Here is a 14,274-nt window from a genome sequence, read left to right on the forward strand (position 1 = left end):
AGAAGATTAATATGGTTCTGTTAAAAGGTGTTTCTGAAATTCAGACGGTAGATTACCTTAGAAAAGCTTAAGTATATCAGTTTGGTGAGTTGAGGCTCAGAGAGCTTATTTTAATTATATGCATTAAAAATTTTCAAAAGAAAGTCCAAAATACATGTTGCAAAAACAAAGCACTGGCCTAAGTCATATGTCGCCATACTATTAGACACAGCATGTTGTTTGGTATTCTTAACATGCTAATTTTGTTTTGAGAAATTTTGTATGCTGTTTGTGTAATGAAAATACACAGAAAAAATTGTTTTGGTGCTTGCTTCGGCAGCACTTATACTAAAATTGGAAGAATACAGAGAAGATTAGCACGGCCCCTGTGCAAGGATGACACACAAATTCATGAAGCATTCCATATTTAAAAAAAAAAAATTGTTTTGTCAGAATGTATTTCTTGGGTTCTAAGAGCATCTCAGTCTGTTCCTGCTGCCGTAACACAATACCCAAGACTGGATTCAGTTATGAACAGGAGAAATGTATTTCTCTGCGTTCTTGATGCTAGGAGTCCAAGATCAAGGTGCTGGCACTTCCGTGTCAGGTGAAAGCTTGCCCTCTGCTTCCAAGATCACAACTTCTTGCTGAGTACTCATTTAACAGAAAGATGAAGGCCAAAAGGGGCCGTGGTGCTCACTTCAGCTTCGTTATGGGAGCTCTAATCTTATCTGTGAGCTTGGAGCGAGCACTCAGGACTTAACCACTTCCCAGAAGGCACCACCTCTTAACACAATCACATTACACATTACATTCCAAGATAGGAATTTTTAAGGACATAAACCATAAATAGTGTTATATGTGTGTGTGTTTGTATTATATGTTGCTACTGTTTTTTGGAAACGTGATAAAAATTCAGTCACAGTTATGACTCATATTATCAATTCTTTGTAAGAGCCAATTTTTCTAGTTATTTCTTTTTAATATCTGAATACACAGTTGCCACCCTAATGGACAGCAAGAGCATTAGTGAGACGAATGAGTTTACTGAGACGGCTGCGTCTGAGTCAGTACATCTGGGCAATCTGCGAAGCAGCCACTATTTCCATCCCCTCCCATTTGTCTGCGGGCTGACCCACTGACAGAGATTAAGCACTTTATTAAATAACTGCCAAATTAATACATAGATGTCTGCATATTTTTATTGTTGAAGCCTCACTATTCTTCACATTTATTAATATGACTTCTAAAATTTAATTATGAAGTTTATAGGTATGAATCAATTGTTTATTCTTTATTTCCACAAGCATACTAAAAAAATTCTAGAATTCAAAGAAATATGTCTTTCCAGAAATCGATGGTTTAGATTTGACTCAAAGGTAAAAAGCACCACTTGGTAAATAAACTATTGTGTCCAATAAATTAAAAACATATAATGAATTACCTTGGGATGTGTAATCTTTCTGCGTTGGATATCTTGATTTAGGCTGTGGTGCTTGGCCATACGACTTACTGCAAGTGGTTGGAGCTGAGAGCCTGAACTGCTCAAGCTAAGTGAGGGCAGGTATGTGTTTCAAACTGGAATGGCTCTGTATACATGAGACCACAAGAGGGGATGTCCTAGCCAGAGCCCAGATTGTATTTACTCAAGGAATTTAGAGTTTTTTTTTCACATATTAGTTGTCCTGGGGAAGAAGCCAGACTGCCAAAAATTTGTTTGTGTGACACCACAGAGTCTTCTGGAGAAGAACTCATCCTGAGTGGGGCAAAGAAGGTTACTCAGGGTTACTCACACAGTTGAGGGACAAGCTGTCACAGATGCACTTGGGTGTCCCCAGTAGCATGCCTGGTCTGCTCACGGCATCTAAATACTATCGGGCATCACAATGCACTGGGTGTGCTTTTCCAAGAGACTTAGAAAAGACAATTTATCCAGTGTCAGATGCACAGGGTGACTTCTTGTCACCCAGAGAGTGAGAAGCATCACATTTGACATTGTGCACAGTGACTACAGGTGAGTGGCATCTCATTTGACATTGTAAAAGTGAGAATCTGTCTCTCTCCCCCCAATAAATAAATAAAATAAAATAAAATACAAATGTCACAGTAACTCTTTGAGAAAGGTGTCGTTTACACGTCCACTTTAGTGATGAACAAAATGAGGTTTATCACAGCTGTGTGACTTGCAGAGTTCCTATAGCTGTTAGGTTCAGGGAGCAGAAGCAGCTCACTAATGGCTTCTGGGCAACCAAAACAGAAAGCCCGGCCTGATGGTTCCCGGGCACAGAGAAAAGGACAGGACAGGCACTGAGCAACTTGGAAACACTGCTGAAATACTTCAGAATCTGTATCTCTTACTTTATTGTTTATTACTATCAACATAATATCTCATTTAATTTTAGAATAAACTGTAAACATGAACATAATGTAATAAATGTAAGTAATAACATACTATCATTATTCCCATTTAATACTTGTGAGTTTCGGAACTTTCATGAAAATCCAAACTCATGAGTCCAACAAAGACAAACTAAATACAGTGGTGGTGTCAGAGATTCTGAATATTAAAAAATCCAGAAAAAATAAAATGTATCAAAAGTCACAGAGAGGCAGGAAAATTAAAAATTTAAAATAATTAAGGAAAAGAAAAAAGATATAAAATTGAAGAGTAAGAATATGGTGAGCGCGTATTAGCCAAAGGCTTTGACACTAAGCTGCTTTTGTCCTTCATATACTTTAAATTGTAAATATAGGCCATAAAGTCTATGTTAATTTTCACATTAGTTTACCATTAGTCAATGTTCTTGTATTTCAAGAAATGAATACAAAAAGGCAGAAAATTTTATTTTTAAATAGATAGCATCTAAATAACACATTGTGGGAAGATAGGTTAATGTCTCTCTTTTGAATCTTTATTTTAAAGATCTCGTTGAAGTGCTTGAAGACTAGAAAAATTTTTTACCTAATCAATAGTTTCCCTATATGTTTGGGTTTGTTTTGCAATATGTGCACTATCTTCATTTCCTAAAAGCAAAGAAGAAATCATTCATCTGAAGAATATAAAAATCTCACAAAGTAGCTGTTTTTGTCCATCTTTTAGAGCTGTAACTTACACGATTAGACAGAAAACGATTGAAGGCATTCTTAAACACTGCCATCATTCATACGAATACTGACATGGCTATGACACAGGCATATGTACATTTAACATTTCTACTTATATAGAAGATATTTCCAAAAGTATTCATTTGGACATTTTCAAATTTTCCTTTTGGTTTTGTAGTAATTACCTTTAATATGAAATAGTTGAAATATTATAGAATAAATAGCTTAAAATTTTATTTAGAAGGTTGAATTCTATTTTGAGAAGTTTAAAGTATGGAATTTATATAATAATTATAATGATGTGAATGTTTTACAGAAAAAAATCAAATAAATGTATCATGCGTTTGTGTGTGTGAGTACATGAAAGTTACAGACCTTTGAGAGAAACAGTAGCTCAACACTCCTTCAGTTTATAGAAGCCATATCAGAGACGTGCGAAAATGTAAATATACATGCATAGGCCATCTTAATTTCTTCTCAAATTTTACTTTGAAATTTGTAGAAACCAATGTGATTTCATGGATTAAATGGATGACTTACAGTGATTTATTTCATGAATTACAAATGTTAATGAGTCAACAATGAATTTAATTCTGAATCACAATTATTTTGGCATAGAAGGCAGTCCTCTAATTTTATAGAGAAAATCTGAAAAACTGGAAGGAAATGATTTCGCTTAGGGTTACATTGACTCTTACCGTGCAACACACTTCCCACACATTTTTTTGTTTAAATGTTACAATAGGCTGGCCCATTGGTGTGGCAGCTCACACCTGTAATCCCAGCACTCTGGGAGGCCAAGGGGGGGTCGGTTACCCGAGCTCGGGAATTGGAGATCAGCCTGAGCAAGTGACACCCCTGTCTCTACTAAAATTAGAAAAACTAGCACACCCCTGTAATTCCAGCTACTCTGGAGGCTGAGGCAGGAGGACCTCTTGAGAGGAAGAGTTTGACGTTACAGAACTTACACAGAATGTAAATTCCTAAAATGAAGATCACCGTACATGTACATGAATTTTTCATTTCCCCAATAATAATACCTTCAATTTTTCTTTAATGTGGATTATTAATGGAGACAAGAAGAAAACATTAAATCATTACAATGGCTTCTAACCTGCAATAGAGCTGATTCATTAGAATGTCACTATTTTACTTCAGAGTTATTATCTTCATAGATCTGTTAGCCCATCATAATTAAAAATTATCTTTTTAACATGCTATGTGTCAGTACTGCCTCATAGGTGTTCTGAACCAAGGAAGCCTTGTTAAGAATTCTAGCATTTCTCACTTTTCACAAGATGGCACCAAAGTGAAGAAGTAAGCTCCTGCCCCTCCCAAAGCCAAAGCCAAAGCAAAGGCATTGAAGGCCAAGAAGGCAGTGCTAAAAGGCATCCACAGCCACAAAAAAAAGAAGATCCGACATCACCCACCTTCCGGCAGCCAAAGACTCTGAGGCTCCAGAGGCAGCCCAAATATCCTCAGAAGAGCACCCCCAGGAGAAACAAGCTTGACACTATGCCATCATCAAGTTCCCCCTGACCACTGAGTCTGCCATGAAGAGGATAGAAGACAACAACACACTTGTGTTCATTGTGGATGTCAAAGCCAACAAGCACCAGATCAAACAGGCTGTGAAGAAGCTTTATGACATTGATGTGGCCAAGGTCAACACCCTGATCAGGCCCGATGGTGAGAAGAAGGCATATGTTTGACTGGCTCCTGATTATGATGCTTTGGATGTTGCCATCAAAATTGGGATCATCTAACCCAAGTCCAGCTGGCTAATTCTAAATATATAACTTTTCACCATAAAAAAAGAAAAAAAGAATTCTAGCATTTCTCAATTTCAATCATTAAAACATTGAAAAAATGATAAGAATTGTCATGCTTTGAGAATTTTAAGAAACTTAGTGATTCCAGATGCCCCACCCACTCCACAGGGAAATACCAGTGATATGAGCAATACTTTTACTCAGGTTCAAGAGTCAAGATTTATCACTGCCCCACTCACTGCAATGTGCATTTACAAAGTAGGAACATTCCTAGGGGTCCAGGTACAGTGCTGGAGCCTGTGATGCCTGGACTGCAGCAGGTTAAGGCGTGAGTGGGTGGCACAGCCTTCATCCTTGATTTAACCATCAGATCTCCAGTTTATCCGTTTAATACAGACAAAAAGCACAGCACCCCCCCCCATTTTTTTAAATAGAATTTCATGGTTTTAAAAGTTTAAAAGTGATTCTTATAAGAAATCCCAGGGAAACATAACTGTCCATTAATTCCATCTTGCCATCAACAGTGGAATCTGTGCCTCTGCCAGAGTGATCTTTGCAGGGTAGAAATTAGATCTGTGTCAACCAAGCCTCAGACCCTGACCTTGTGGGCCAATTTATTTCTCCATCCTGGTTTCTCCTGGTCCCTCCTTGAACTTTCAGCTTCAGTCAGCTGAGCATCTCTTAGAGCTGCGGAGACACCATGATCACGTGTCAGCCTCCGTTTGCATCACTGTTTTCCTCGAGACTGGCCCTTCACGCACAGGGCTTTTTCAGGCCATCGTGGAGTGGCGGACGCCAGCGGAGGGCAGCGCTGGAGGGTGTGTAATCCGGGCTGTGTCAGGCTCTCTCGCTCTCGATTATGAGTTCTTCCACTAGTTTTATGCCATCAAACACAGATCTGAACACTTCTTTCCTACCTCTCAAACACTTCAAAGACTTTTAGAATTACATCGAAATTCTTAAACATGACTTCTTTCATAATCAAGATCTGAATTACCCACAAAGTTGACCTCTCATCTCCTCTGCCCTCAAATGTAATGTCCTTCCTCAGTTACAGACATTTGTCTAAATAATTTTTCCTTCCTGTCTCAAGATAACTTCCATGATGTCCTCTTAAGCACCCAACACTGGCTGCCCTCCTGGGTGTCTCTGCAGATGACAGGAATCCAGTAAATACTTAGGACACTCCTACGGCCAAACATTCCACAATTCTGTGCCACTTCTGGTGCATTCTTAAGGATACTTTCTGCATGAGTATCACTTAAAGTCTCTAGATATTATATAATTCTTTTAGTAAAATGGTAGAAGACATTTGAATTTACATATAACAATTGTCCTTTTTATATTTAAAGATTGCTTGTAGTGAAGTGGGGCAAGCTTCTTGCAGTCGGGTCGGTGCAGATGTGTACCCAGGACTCTCTCTGTTTATGGCTGTTGTCCTGCTGTCCTGCTATAATTATCAACAGCTCACACTTTAACTGTCCAAGTGGACCTCGGATACTACAGCCCTCTGCATTCTGCGTATAGATTCCTTTCACATCACCTGAAGCTCAGATTGCTTTGAGTTAGATGTCTCCAATGATAGAATCAGAAAGCAGAAAGATAGCAATGGGGACTCCTGAGAGCTTTTTGTTTTTCCGAGTGTAAAATTTAAGCTGACTAAACTCACATTTCATAGTAAGTAGTTTGCCCTAGGAGGCATCATAATGAAGGAGTTCAGGAACTTTCACCCAGAATATGACTCCTGGGTATTGAGAGTGTTTTGAATTAAGGCCCTTAGAAGGGCATTCCCTCTACCTGCTTAAACCAGACAGACCCATCAAAAAGAGCAATGGACTCCCTTCCCCTCAAAGGTGTTTCAGGGAAAGAAGATCAAAAATGCAACCTGACCGGCCCAGACCATTTTAACGTAACACTTGTCTTAGGGTAATGTACTTTGCTAAGAGAATCATTTATAGGTCCATCTGTCTCCCCCATCCAAACATCCTCCCTAGCAAACATTTATTGCCCCTAAACAAATTACCCCTCTTCCTCATCCTCCCCCCACAAAATGGCGGTGGAGAAGTTTGTGGACCTCACTGGAATATGTGGCAGTGGCTGTGTGATCCTCCCATGCCTCTCTCTAAACCTAAGTGCCTTGTGAGTTGATCTTTCAGCAAGGGGGGAAGGGCAAGTTTCCCCTCATTCCCACAACAGCCATTTCCTTCCACTTCCTTGCCGAGTCACTCATTCCCAACACACTCAGGGCAGAAGTGGATAGGTATGTTGGAGAGGGCACTGGCGTCATGATTTTCTCCTTATATGCAACACTAATAGGACATCAGCGTTGACTTGGGTTATACTAGACTTAAACTCAAAACAGACTTACTGAGAAGTGTGTTCAGATGAGCTCTTTTGTTGCCCTCTCACACTCGTGTGAGCCTCTTTCACACTGATGCCATAGAGTTTGGGGACAATCTTGGCAATGATTTTTTCTTTTCAAAGTTATATTTCTACTTCTATTCAATCAGTTTATTTCTAAATTTATTTATTAGTTTAACACTACATGCTTATCCCAATTTGATGAGTATTTGAATCAAAAAAAAGTCTTTAGTATTAGAAAAATTTTATGACAGTCCCAGTTAAGTGCAATCAAAGGAGACTCTGTCATCTGAAATTTCTTAATTACAAAAATAGTCTTTTGGCATCTCTGCAAAGGTGATATGCCAGATTGCCAAGAAGGACCAGCACATCTATGCTATTTAATTTCACAATGTTAAAATAAAAAGAAATCCTGGCCATCTTGAAGTAATATGAACTTGTGCATGGTAATCTTGATTGTTGAGTCATAAGGAATAGCCAGGCCTCTGAGCAGCTGGACCCCACCGTCAGATGCTCACCTTCTCCGAAATGCCAACACTGTCCACGGTCTCCTATACTCTCCCTGCCTCCCATGTGTATCACTCTTATTTTGTTGACATTTGCTTTAGAAAATCCTGTATACACCTTAATTTCTAGATAAAACATGTATGTCCAAATAGGAAATTACGCATTATTCCTTAACACTAGTGATAAGGAACAAATTACCCAATTTACATTTCAGGCCATACTTTGATAGAGTGGAAAGTGGAGTTTATCTAAGGAATTGATGTCTTTCAAGAGAGGGAAGAGTCTGTCTTCCTTGGGACCAGAGCCCTGACTTGGAAACTATAGCAGCTATGGGGAGGAGGTTAGCAGTTAGATGGGGGTCAGTTGAGCTTTATCATCACTTCCAATTAAAATCATAATAATATTGATGATTTGCAATGCTTTGACTTTGCCACATGTCACTTCATAATCACCAAGGGTAGGGTTTCTTAGATGTGACTGGCTGAGAAGGCACCTTTCCTCCTCCAGTCTGTCTCTCCCAGAGACACCTAACTGTGAGAAGGGCACCTGTCAGTTTTGCACAACAGGTGTTTGTAAGAATTGCCCTCACTGGTAGGAACTTCAAACTTCAAATCCCACCAAGACTGAATTCTAAAATATCAGCTATAATGACTAGCAACACGTTTTCCTTATTTTTATATTGCAGCTGTTGATGTAGAATCATCATAAAAGAACACCTTTTTAACAAAACTGTTTTTGGAGGGAGAAAACATCTCCTCAGTTATGAATGCACACCTTTAGGAAATGAGATATCCTAAATAGATTGACAGAGATCGATTTTAACATTGTTATGTTTTGTTTTACTACATTTGTTTTATTAAAAATTCAAACTTTTTTCCATAAACCAGTTGAATACTAATTTACCTTCCATCACAAAAATGAGGATCTTAAATTAGACATCTAATAACCAATTAAAATGCCGGGAGGAATCCAATGGTATCTCAGCTGTCCTTGAATCAGAGTGCCCACGGCACATCTCTCAAAGCTGACCCGAGCACATTACCTTTGTTGCAGCATCAAAACAGATGAACCCGGTGCTGAAGTCGATCGTGAGTCCCATCAGATGGCTCTCCAGCACACATGCGTAGGTCTTGCACTAGACAGAACAGAATGCGCTGTTACTTTTCAAATGATTAATGGCTTGTCAATATCAAAGACTGTGACAGCTCCTGCAATAAGCATTTCATACAAAATCTAACTTAATATTAGGAATAATTGTGTGAATAAGGCAGTACTATCAACATCCCAATGCTAATGAGACAGAAGCTGAGAGCACTGCTTTTTGTTGGGTTTTTCTGACTTGTCAAAGGGCACACGGGGACAGGTTTCCGATCCTGCTCTGTCTAACTTTGTCTTTACATTGTCCCACCCTCTCTCTTTGCTACATCGACAATGAAACTAGTATAAAAATATTTAGGTATGAGCAAGATTGTTAAGTTGCTATATCATATAGCCAATATCACCGTATTTCATGAAACCAAGAGAAACCATGTCTAAAGATTAATGCTGTAGTTAAATTTTCAGCATATCAATTCCATGGATATTATTAAAGGAGACTCCCAGGCACAGAAATGCAGATTGGTAACAGAGGCAAAAGGAGATACCTTCATCTTAGGAGTCTCTAGATGTTCTTCCACATGGCACAAGCTATTTTCCAAAGATGTTTACCACTTGCCTGCTTATTTGTATAAAACTACTAATTCTTTACAAATCAACAACTGATGACTTTTCACACTGAGATCAGATTATAACTTTACTTATATGTAATAAACATTTTGTGATGCCTAATAAATTTGAACACTGAAATATAAAAAAGAGAATATTAACCAAATATGAAATAAAAACTTGGGGCTTATATACAACATGATACATTGTTATATCTATAGGCTAGTTTTATTTGCATTTAATTTCAAACAATAGTGAGAGTCAAATGATGAAAAGTACTTGTGATTTACATACAAGGTGAGAGATATTTATCCATCTTAAGCAAATCTTTCATGCTTATGTTTATATTGTTTTTATTTTTACAACACTGCATATAAAATATATTGATTGAATCACAGTCAAACTGCAATCATAATTAAATGCATCAAGTTGCCTTCACCAAAAAGCCATATTCATGAGTTTAAGCCTAGTTTGCATAAGAACATTATAACAATACTGAATTATCCACTTTGAGTTAAATTTTTCCAAAAAGCAGTCTAGAGAACATACTTAATGTGCCTCAAAAGTCCACTTTGAAGAGCAGTTATATTTGTTTAACACAGAACATCTTGTATGCTTGCATCCACTCATCAGTACTTTATTAAAACTATTATCAGCATTAAGGAATGTTCAAAGCTATATAATTTCATTCTAATTTACACTTAATTGTTTGCTGTTTTCAAATCTGAAAATGCCAGGCTATAATGCATTTAGTAGAATGCGTTAAATTTTTCCTATTAAGTTCATCATTACATCATGTGTATGAGGAAACAGTAGCCAACTCCGTGTTAAGTAATATTTCACAAAGTAACTAAGCTGTACTCTTCATGAAGTCAAGGTCATGAAAGACAGACAAAGGAAGTATTCCAGATTAAAAGAAACTGAAGAAACCAGACAACATAATCTTAAATTGGATCCTAGTCTAGAAAACATAAATTTTCCCTTTTGCTGTAAAGGATACAATAGGTCAATTGATGAAGTGAGAACAAGGTCTGTAGATCAGATAACAACACCGTACCAAATCCATGGTGTTGCTTTGAGGCATTAACATTAACTCTGGTCGCTTGGTTCAGGCAGTGTTTCTCAGGGTTCTTCACTATAAAATTTGTCCCTTTGTTTTTTCCCTTTGTAATTAAAAACATTTTGTGCATATATCTGGGGGTACTTTGAGATGATGTAGAAATTCTTATTCTTATTAAATATTTATCCTCTAGTAGCAGCATAAAAAAAAGAGTTAAGCATTACAAACTAATGCAGAACTATAAACTAATTCAGATTACAAACTAAATTAGATTTGTCAATAATAATTAAATTGAAACCAACAGATATGTTATAAATTGAGACCCACTGAAGTTTAATTCTATAATTTATAATCTGAATCATGAAAATACTTAATATATGTTTAATATTGGAAAATATTTGGTTTAGTATTTAATTTCTGTTTAATAAAATAGAAAGAGAAAAAATTTCTGTTTAATAAAGAGAAAAAAGTAATAAATTAGAATTATTCTTTTGGGGGAAATTCAAATGAGAAACACTTTGAAATTCAATTTGCTAATTTTCTTTCTGACTCTTTCACAATAGAACTATGGTCCTTTCTTATTTAATTATCTACTAATTTTAATGGCAGTAAAATATTGAGAATATAGAAGAAAAATGTGTAAGGTTCTTCATGTCAATATATTCACACCTTGAATTTTAAAAATAACATTACCAAAGTGTTTGGCTATTGATTACTGATTTCTAGTATACTAAATTAAAAATTATAAAATCAGTAGAATTAAAAGTTAAAAGGGCATCAAATATTTTACTGTTCACTTCCAACATGTTTCTTAAATTGGCATTGTGAGTAAATAGATAGTCCAATGCATTTTGCTGAACATCAGTGTAGAGAACACAAAGTTCAGAATCAAAAAACAGAATTAAAATACAAAGCACAAATGGAATTTCATCTCTATTTCATTAAACATCAGGAATCTTACATAGAAACATCAGGGATCAAAATGTAGAAACTGCCATGCAGTTGTTTCTACACGAATTAGAATATTCTAGCAAAACACGAATTAAGAAAACCTATAACAAATATGTCAACTATCGTTCAATTGTTATATTGCATTACTTTAAAATGGTCATAGACATTGACACTTGGGAAAATCAATATTTAAGATAGTTTCCATCTTTCCATTTTTGATATTAGTGTATTTTATTGAATGAGGTTTCTATAAGCTAAATTATAAAAAATATATTTTAACTACTTTAACTTTTTTTGGATATATGAAGATAAAAGCAGAGTTATTAAACAGTGTCCACTGAACAATGAAACAACTGAAATCTGGGTCTTCTCCTTGTCCTTGTCACCAGTTGTAACATCACACTGGTGCAACTTGATGTCTTGCCTAGAGAGGTTTGGAGTCAAAGGAAGAAATAAGTTTGCCATGTTGAAAAAACTGTAACCTCCGAATCTCCATGATTGTCAAATATATTATTATATTTGTTTTCAACATTAAGTGCCCCTGTGTGTGTTTAAGCTCCTACCCTGTGAATCATTTGCATGTGACAAGCTCACCACACCTGTCAGTTTTCCCTTAAGGCTATCAGAGTTCAGCCAGAGAACTGAGTTTGGGAGCCTGTCAGATTCCATGGTCTCATGCATCACAGAAGCTGAGGGCTCTTTGGAGTTTGATCTAGATGTGGCTTCTCACTTAAATAATCTGTTGGACACTTGTGATTTGCAGAATGCAGTGAATCCCAAGCCCCCTCTGACTTAGTGCAAGGAATGGCAAGCACAGGTCGGTCGTTCCAATACGAGCCCCAGTGAGTGTCTGAGCAGCCCTGAGAAACAGCGAAGTGACCGTGTGCTCAACCGTGGGAAGAGGAAAGGATGTGAGGATGGTTGTGAAAGGGGCAGTGGGAATCGGTGGGCAGGGCACTTGGATATCAGGAGCAACGTGTTCGTGGATGATAAGAACTTTTGAAAAAATCTCAAACACTGTATTTTTGAAGGGCAGAAACAAAGGGAAGACTTTCTAGGAGAAAGAGCATTAAGAGTGAACAAAGCTGGCAGGTTGGAAATTAAGTAGTCCTGTTTGGAGAGTAGAAAATGACCTTGTAAACAATTAAAATCAGAGTATTTTGTATATTAGATTTAAACTAAAGTGGTGTCCAATTAGAATATAGTTTTGATGAATAGTAGGAAATGGCCTACAAAGATCAAATTATGGAAACATTAAAATTAATTAAATTAATTAAAATTCAAAGCTGTATTACTAGTCATTTAACAACAATGGCTAATCATGGAAGATACAGAGGGTGCCAAAAAATGTGTATACATTTTAAGAAGTAAAAATACCTGTATTAAAATTGCAATACGCAATATATAGTGACAAGTTCTGTTATCTTATATATTATATCTTGAATCTCTTGTAATTGCAGAAGTCAAATGTGACTTGAATATTACAATCTTACTACATTTTGCCCTTCTTACAATGGATGCTCATTTTTCTGCACCATCTTGTATTTGAGAAGGACGTCAGGGCTCACAGAACTGTGTCTTCATACCACTTTGGTTTCTATTAGAACTCTAATGCAGTGGTCACGTATCTTTGGGAGTCACAGATGTTAGAGCCACACAGACCCTCACCTGTATCCGTTCCACTTCTAGAAAAGTTGCTGTTTGGAAGGCTCTTTCCCACTGGGCAAGGTCAGAGTCTAGTTCCACAGAAAAGTAGAGGTCCTCCCCCGACTCGGACTGCACAGTGAAGCAATGTTTCCGCCGGTCCAGCAGGTCACTGTCCTGGTGAAAACCTGGAGTTACAAAGGCTGACACACATCCATCCCTGTGCATTGCTAACACCGCTATTTCTAACTGGAGCAAGGAGTGGATGCCACAGTAAAAAAGTTAACAAACTATGAATCACTGGTCTTCATCAAAAATGGTTACAGCAGTCAAGACTCCAGGCCTCAGAGTCCAGAGCTAGCACATCACTTCTCTGTCTTCACGCTGGAGCATGCTCATGAAATAGAAGTTAGAATCTCTGGCTTCAACAGTTCTGCCTAGCAACACAACTACCAAAGCGTTGAACATAGGAGACTCAGCTTATTATAGTACGAAGCAGTGACACACAATCTCTGCTCTTCCTTACAGAGCTGTCAAGATGTTGAAATTAAATAATTCTTGTGAATGTGTTTGCAAATTTTAAAAAGCGTTATAAGTACCCTAGGTTTTAATTGAACTGATTTCTGAAGCACTTAAAGAATCATCAAAACAGTTTTCTCTGAGAGAAATACAAAGGAAATGATTCTAACTTAGCTACAGCAATTATGCTGCTTTAAAAAAAGCACATTTACCTTTCTTTGTAACTCTATTTCAGTGGGTCAGAAAGACTCTGACATGGACAAATTCTGGGACTTACCAGAAGCTTTTAACTAAAAGATTCACAAACGTATGTGCACTCTAGTAGATGTTAAAATGAGAAGAAAATGCAATAAGAATTTATGAAATGGGATAACCTTGTGTCGTATGTGAGATATGGCCTTTGAAACATGGCCCTGCACTGCCTGTGGATGTTTGGTCCCCCACTGACTCGACGAACAATGGTGGCCCCACAGGATTATAATGCAGGTGAAAATTTCTATCTCCAGGTGACACAGTAACCATCCTAATATTGCAGTAAAAAGCATTACTCAGGTATCTGTGTTGATACAACTATTGCACAACAGTCATATGAAAGTGTAGCACATACAACTGCAAGATACAGTACATTATACTTGATAACGATAACAAGTGACTGTGTTACTGTTTTATATA

The 14,274-nt window shown here is 37.2% G+C and overlaps 1 protein-coding gene and 1 non-coding gene across 2 annotated transcripts in view; one reads left to right on the forward strand and one right to left on the reverse strand.

The window, feature by feature from the left end:
- SNTG1 (syntrophin gamma 1) overlaps positions 1 to 14,274 on the reverse strand; it is a gene marked incomplete at its 5' end in the record, with an annotated part of 391,830 nt that overhangs the window by 58,846 nt on the left and 318,710 nt on the right. The window contains 2 exons of the mRNA XM_003793729.2: positions 8,767 to 8,859; positions 13,108 to 13,260. Coding sequence (XP_003793777.2) covers positions 8,767 to 8,859; positions 13,108 to 13,260 — 246 coding nt within the window. The remainder of the gene's footprint in view (positions 1 to 8,766; positions 8,860 to 13,107; positions 13,261 to 14,274) is intronic.
- On the forward strand, positions 304 to 410 carry LOC111726571. Its single transcript, XR_002774318.1, has one exon. It is a non-coding gene; the product is annotated as a U6 spliceosomal RNA (small nuclear RNA).

The sequence above is a fragment of the Otolemur garnettii genome, unplaced genomic scaffold (assembly GCF_000181295.1).
Source record: "Otolemur garnettii isolate 467f Iridium unplaced genomic scaffold, OtoGar3 scaffold00071, whole genome shotgun sequence".
Classification (NCBI taxonomy): Eukaryota; Metazoa; Chordata; class Mammalia; order Primates; family Galagidae; genus Otolemur; species Otolemur garnettii.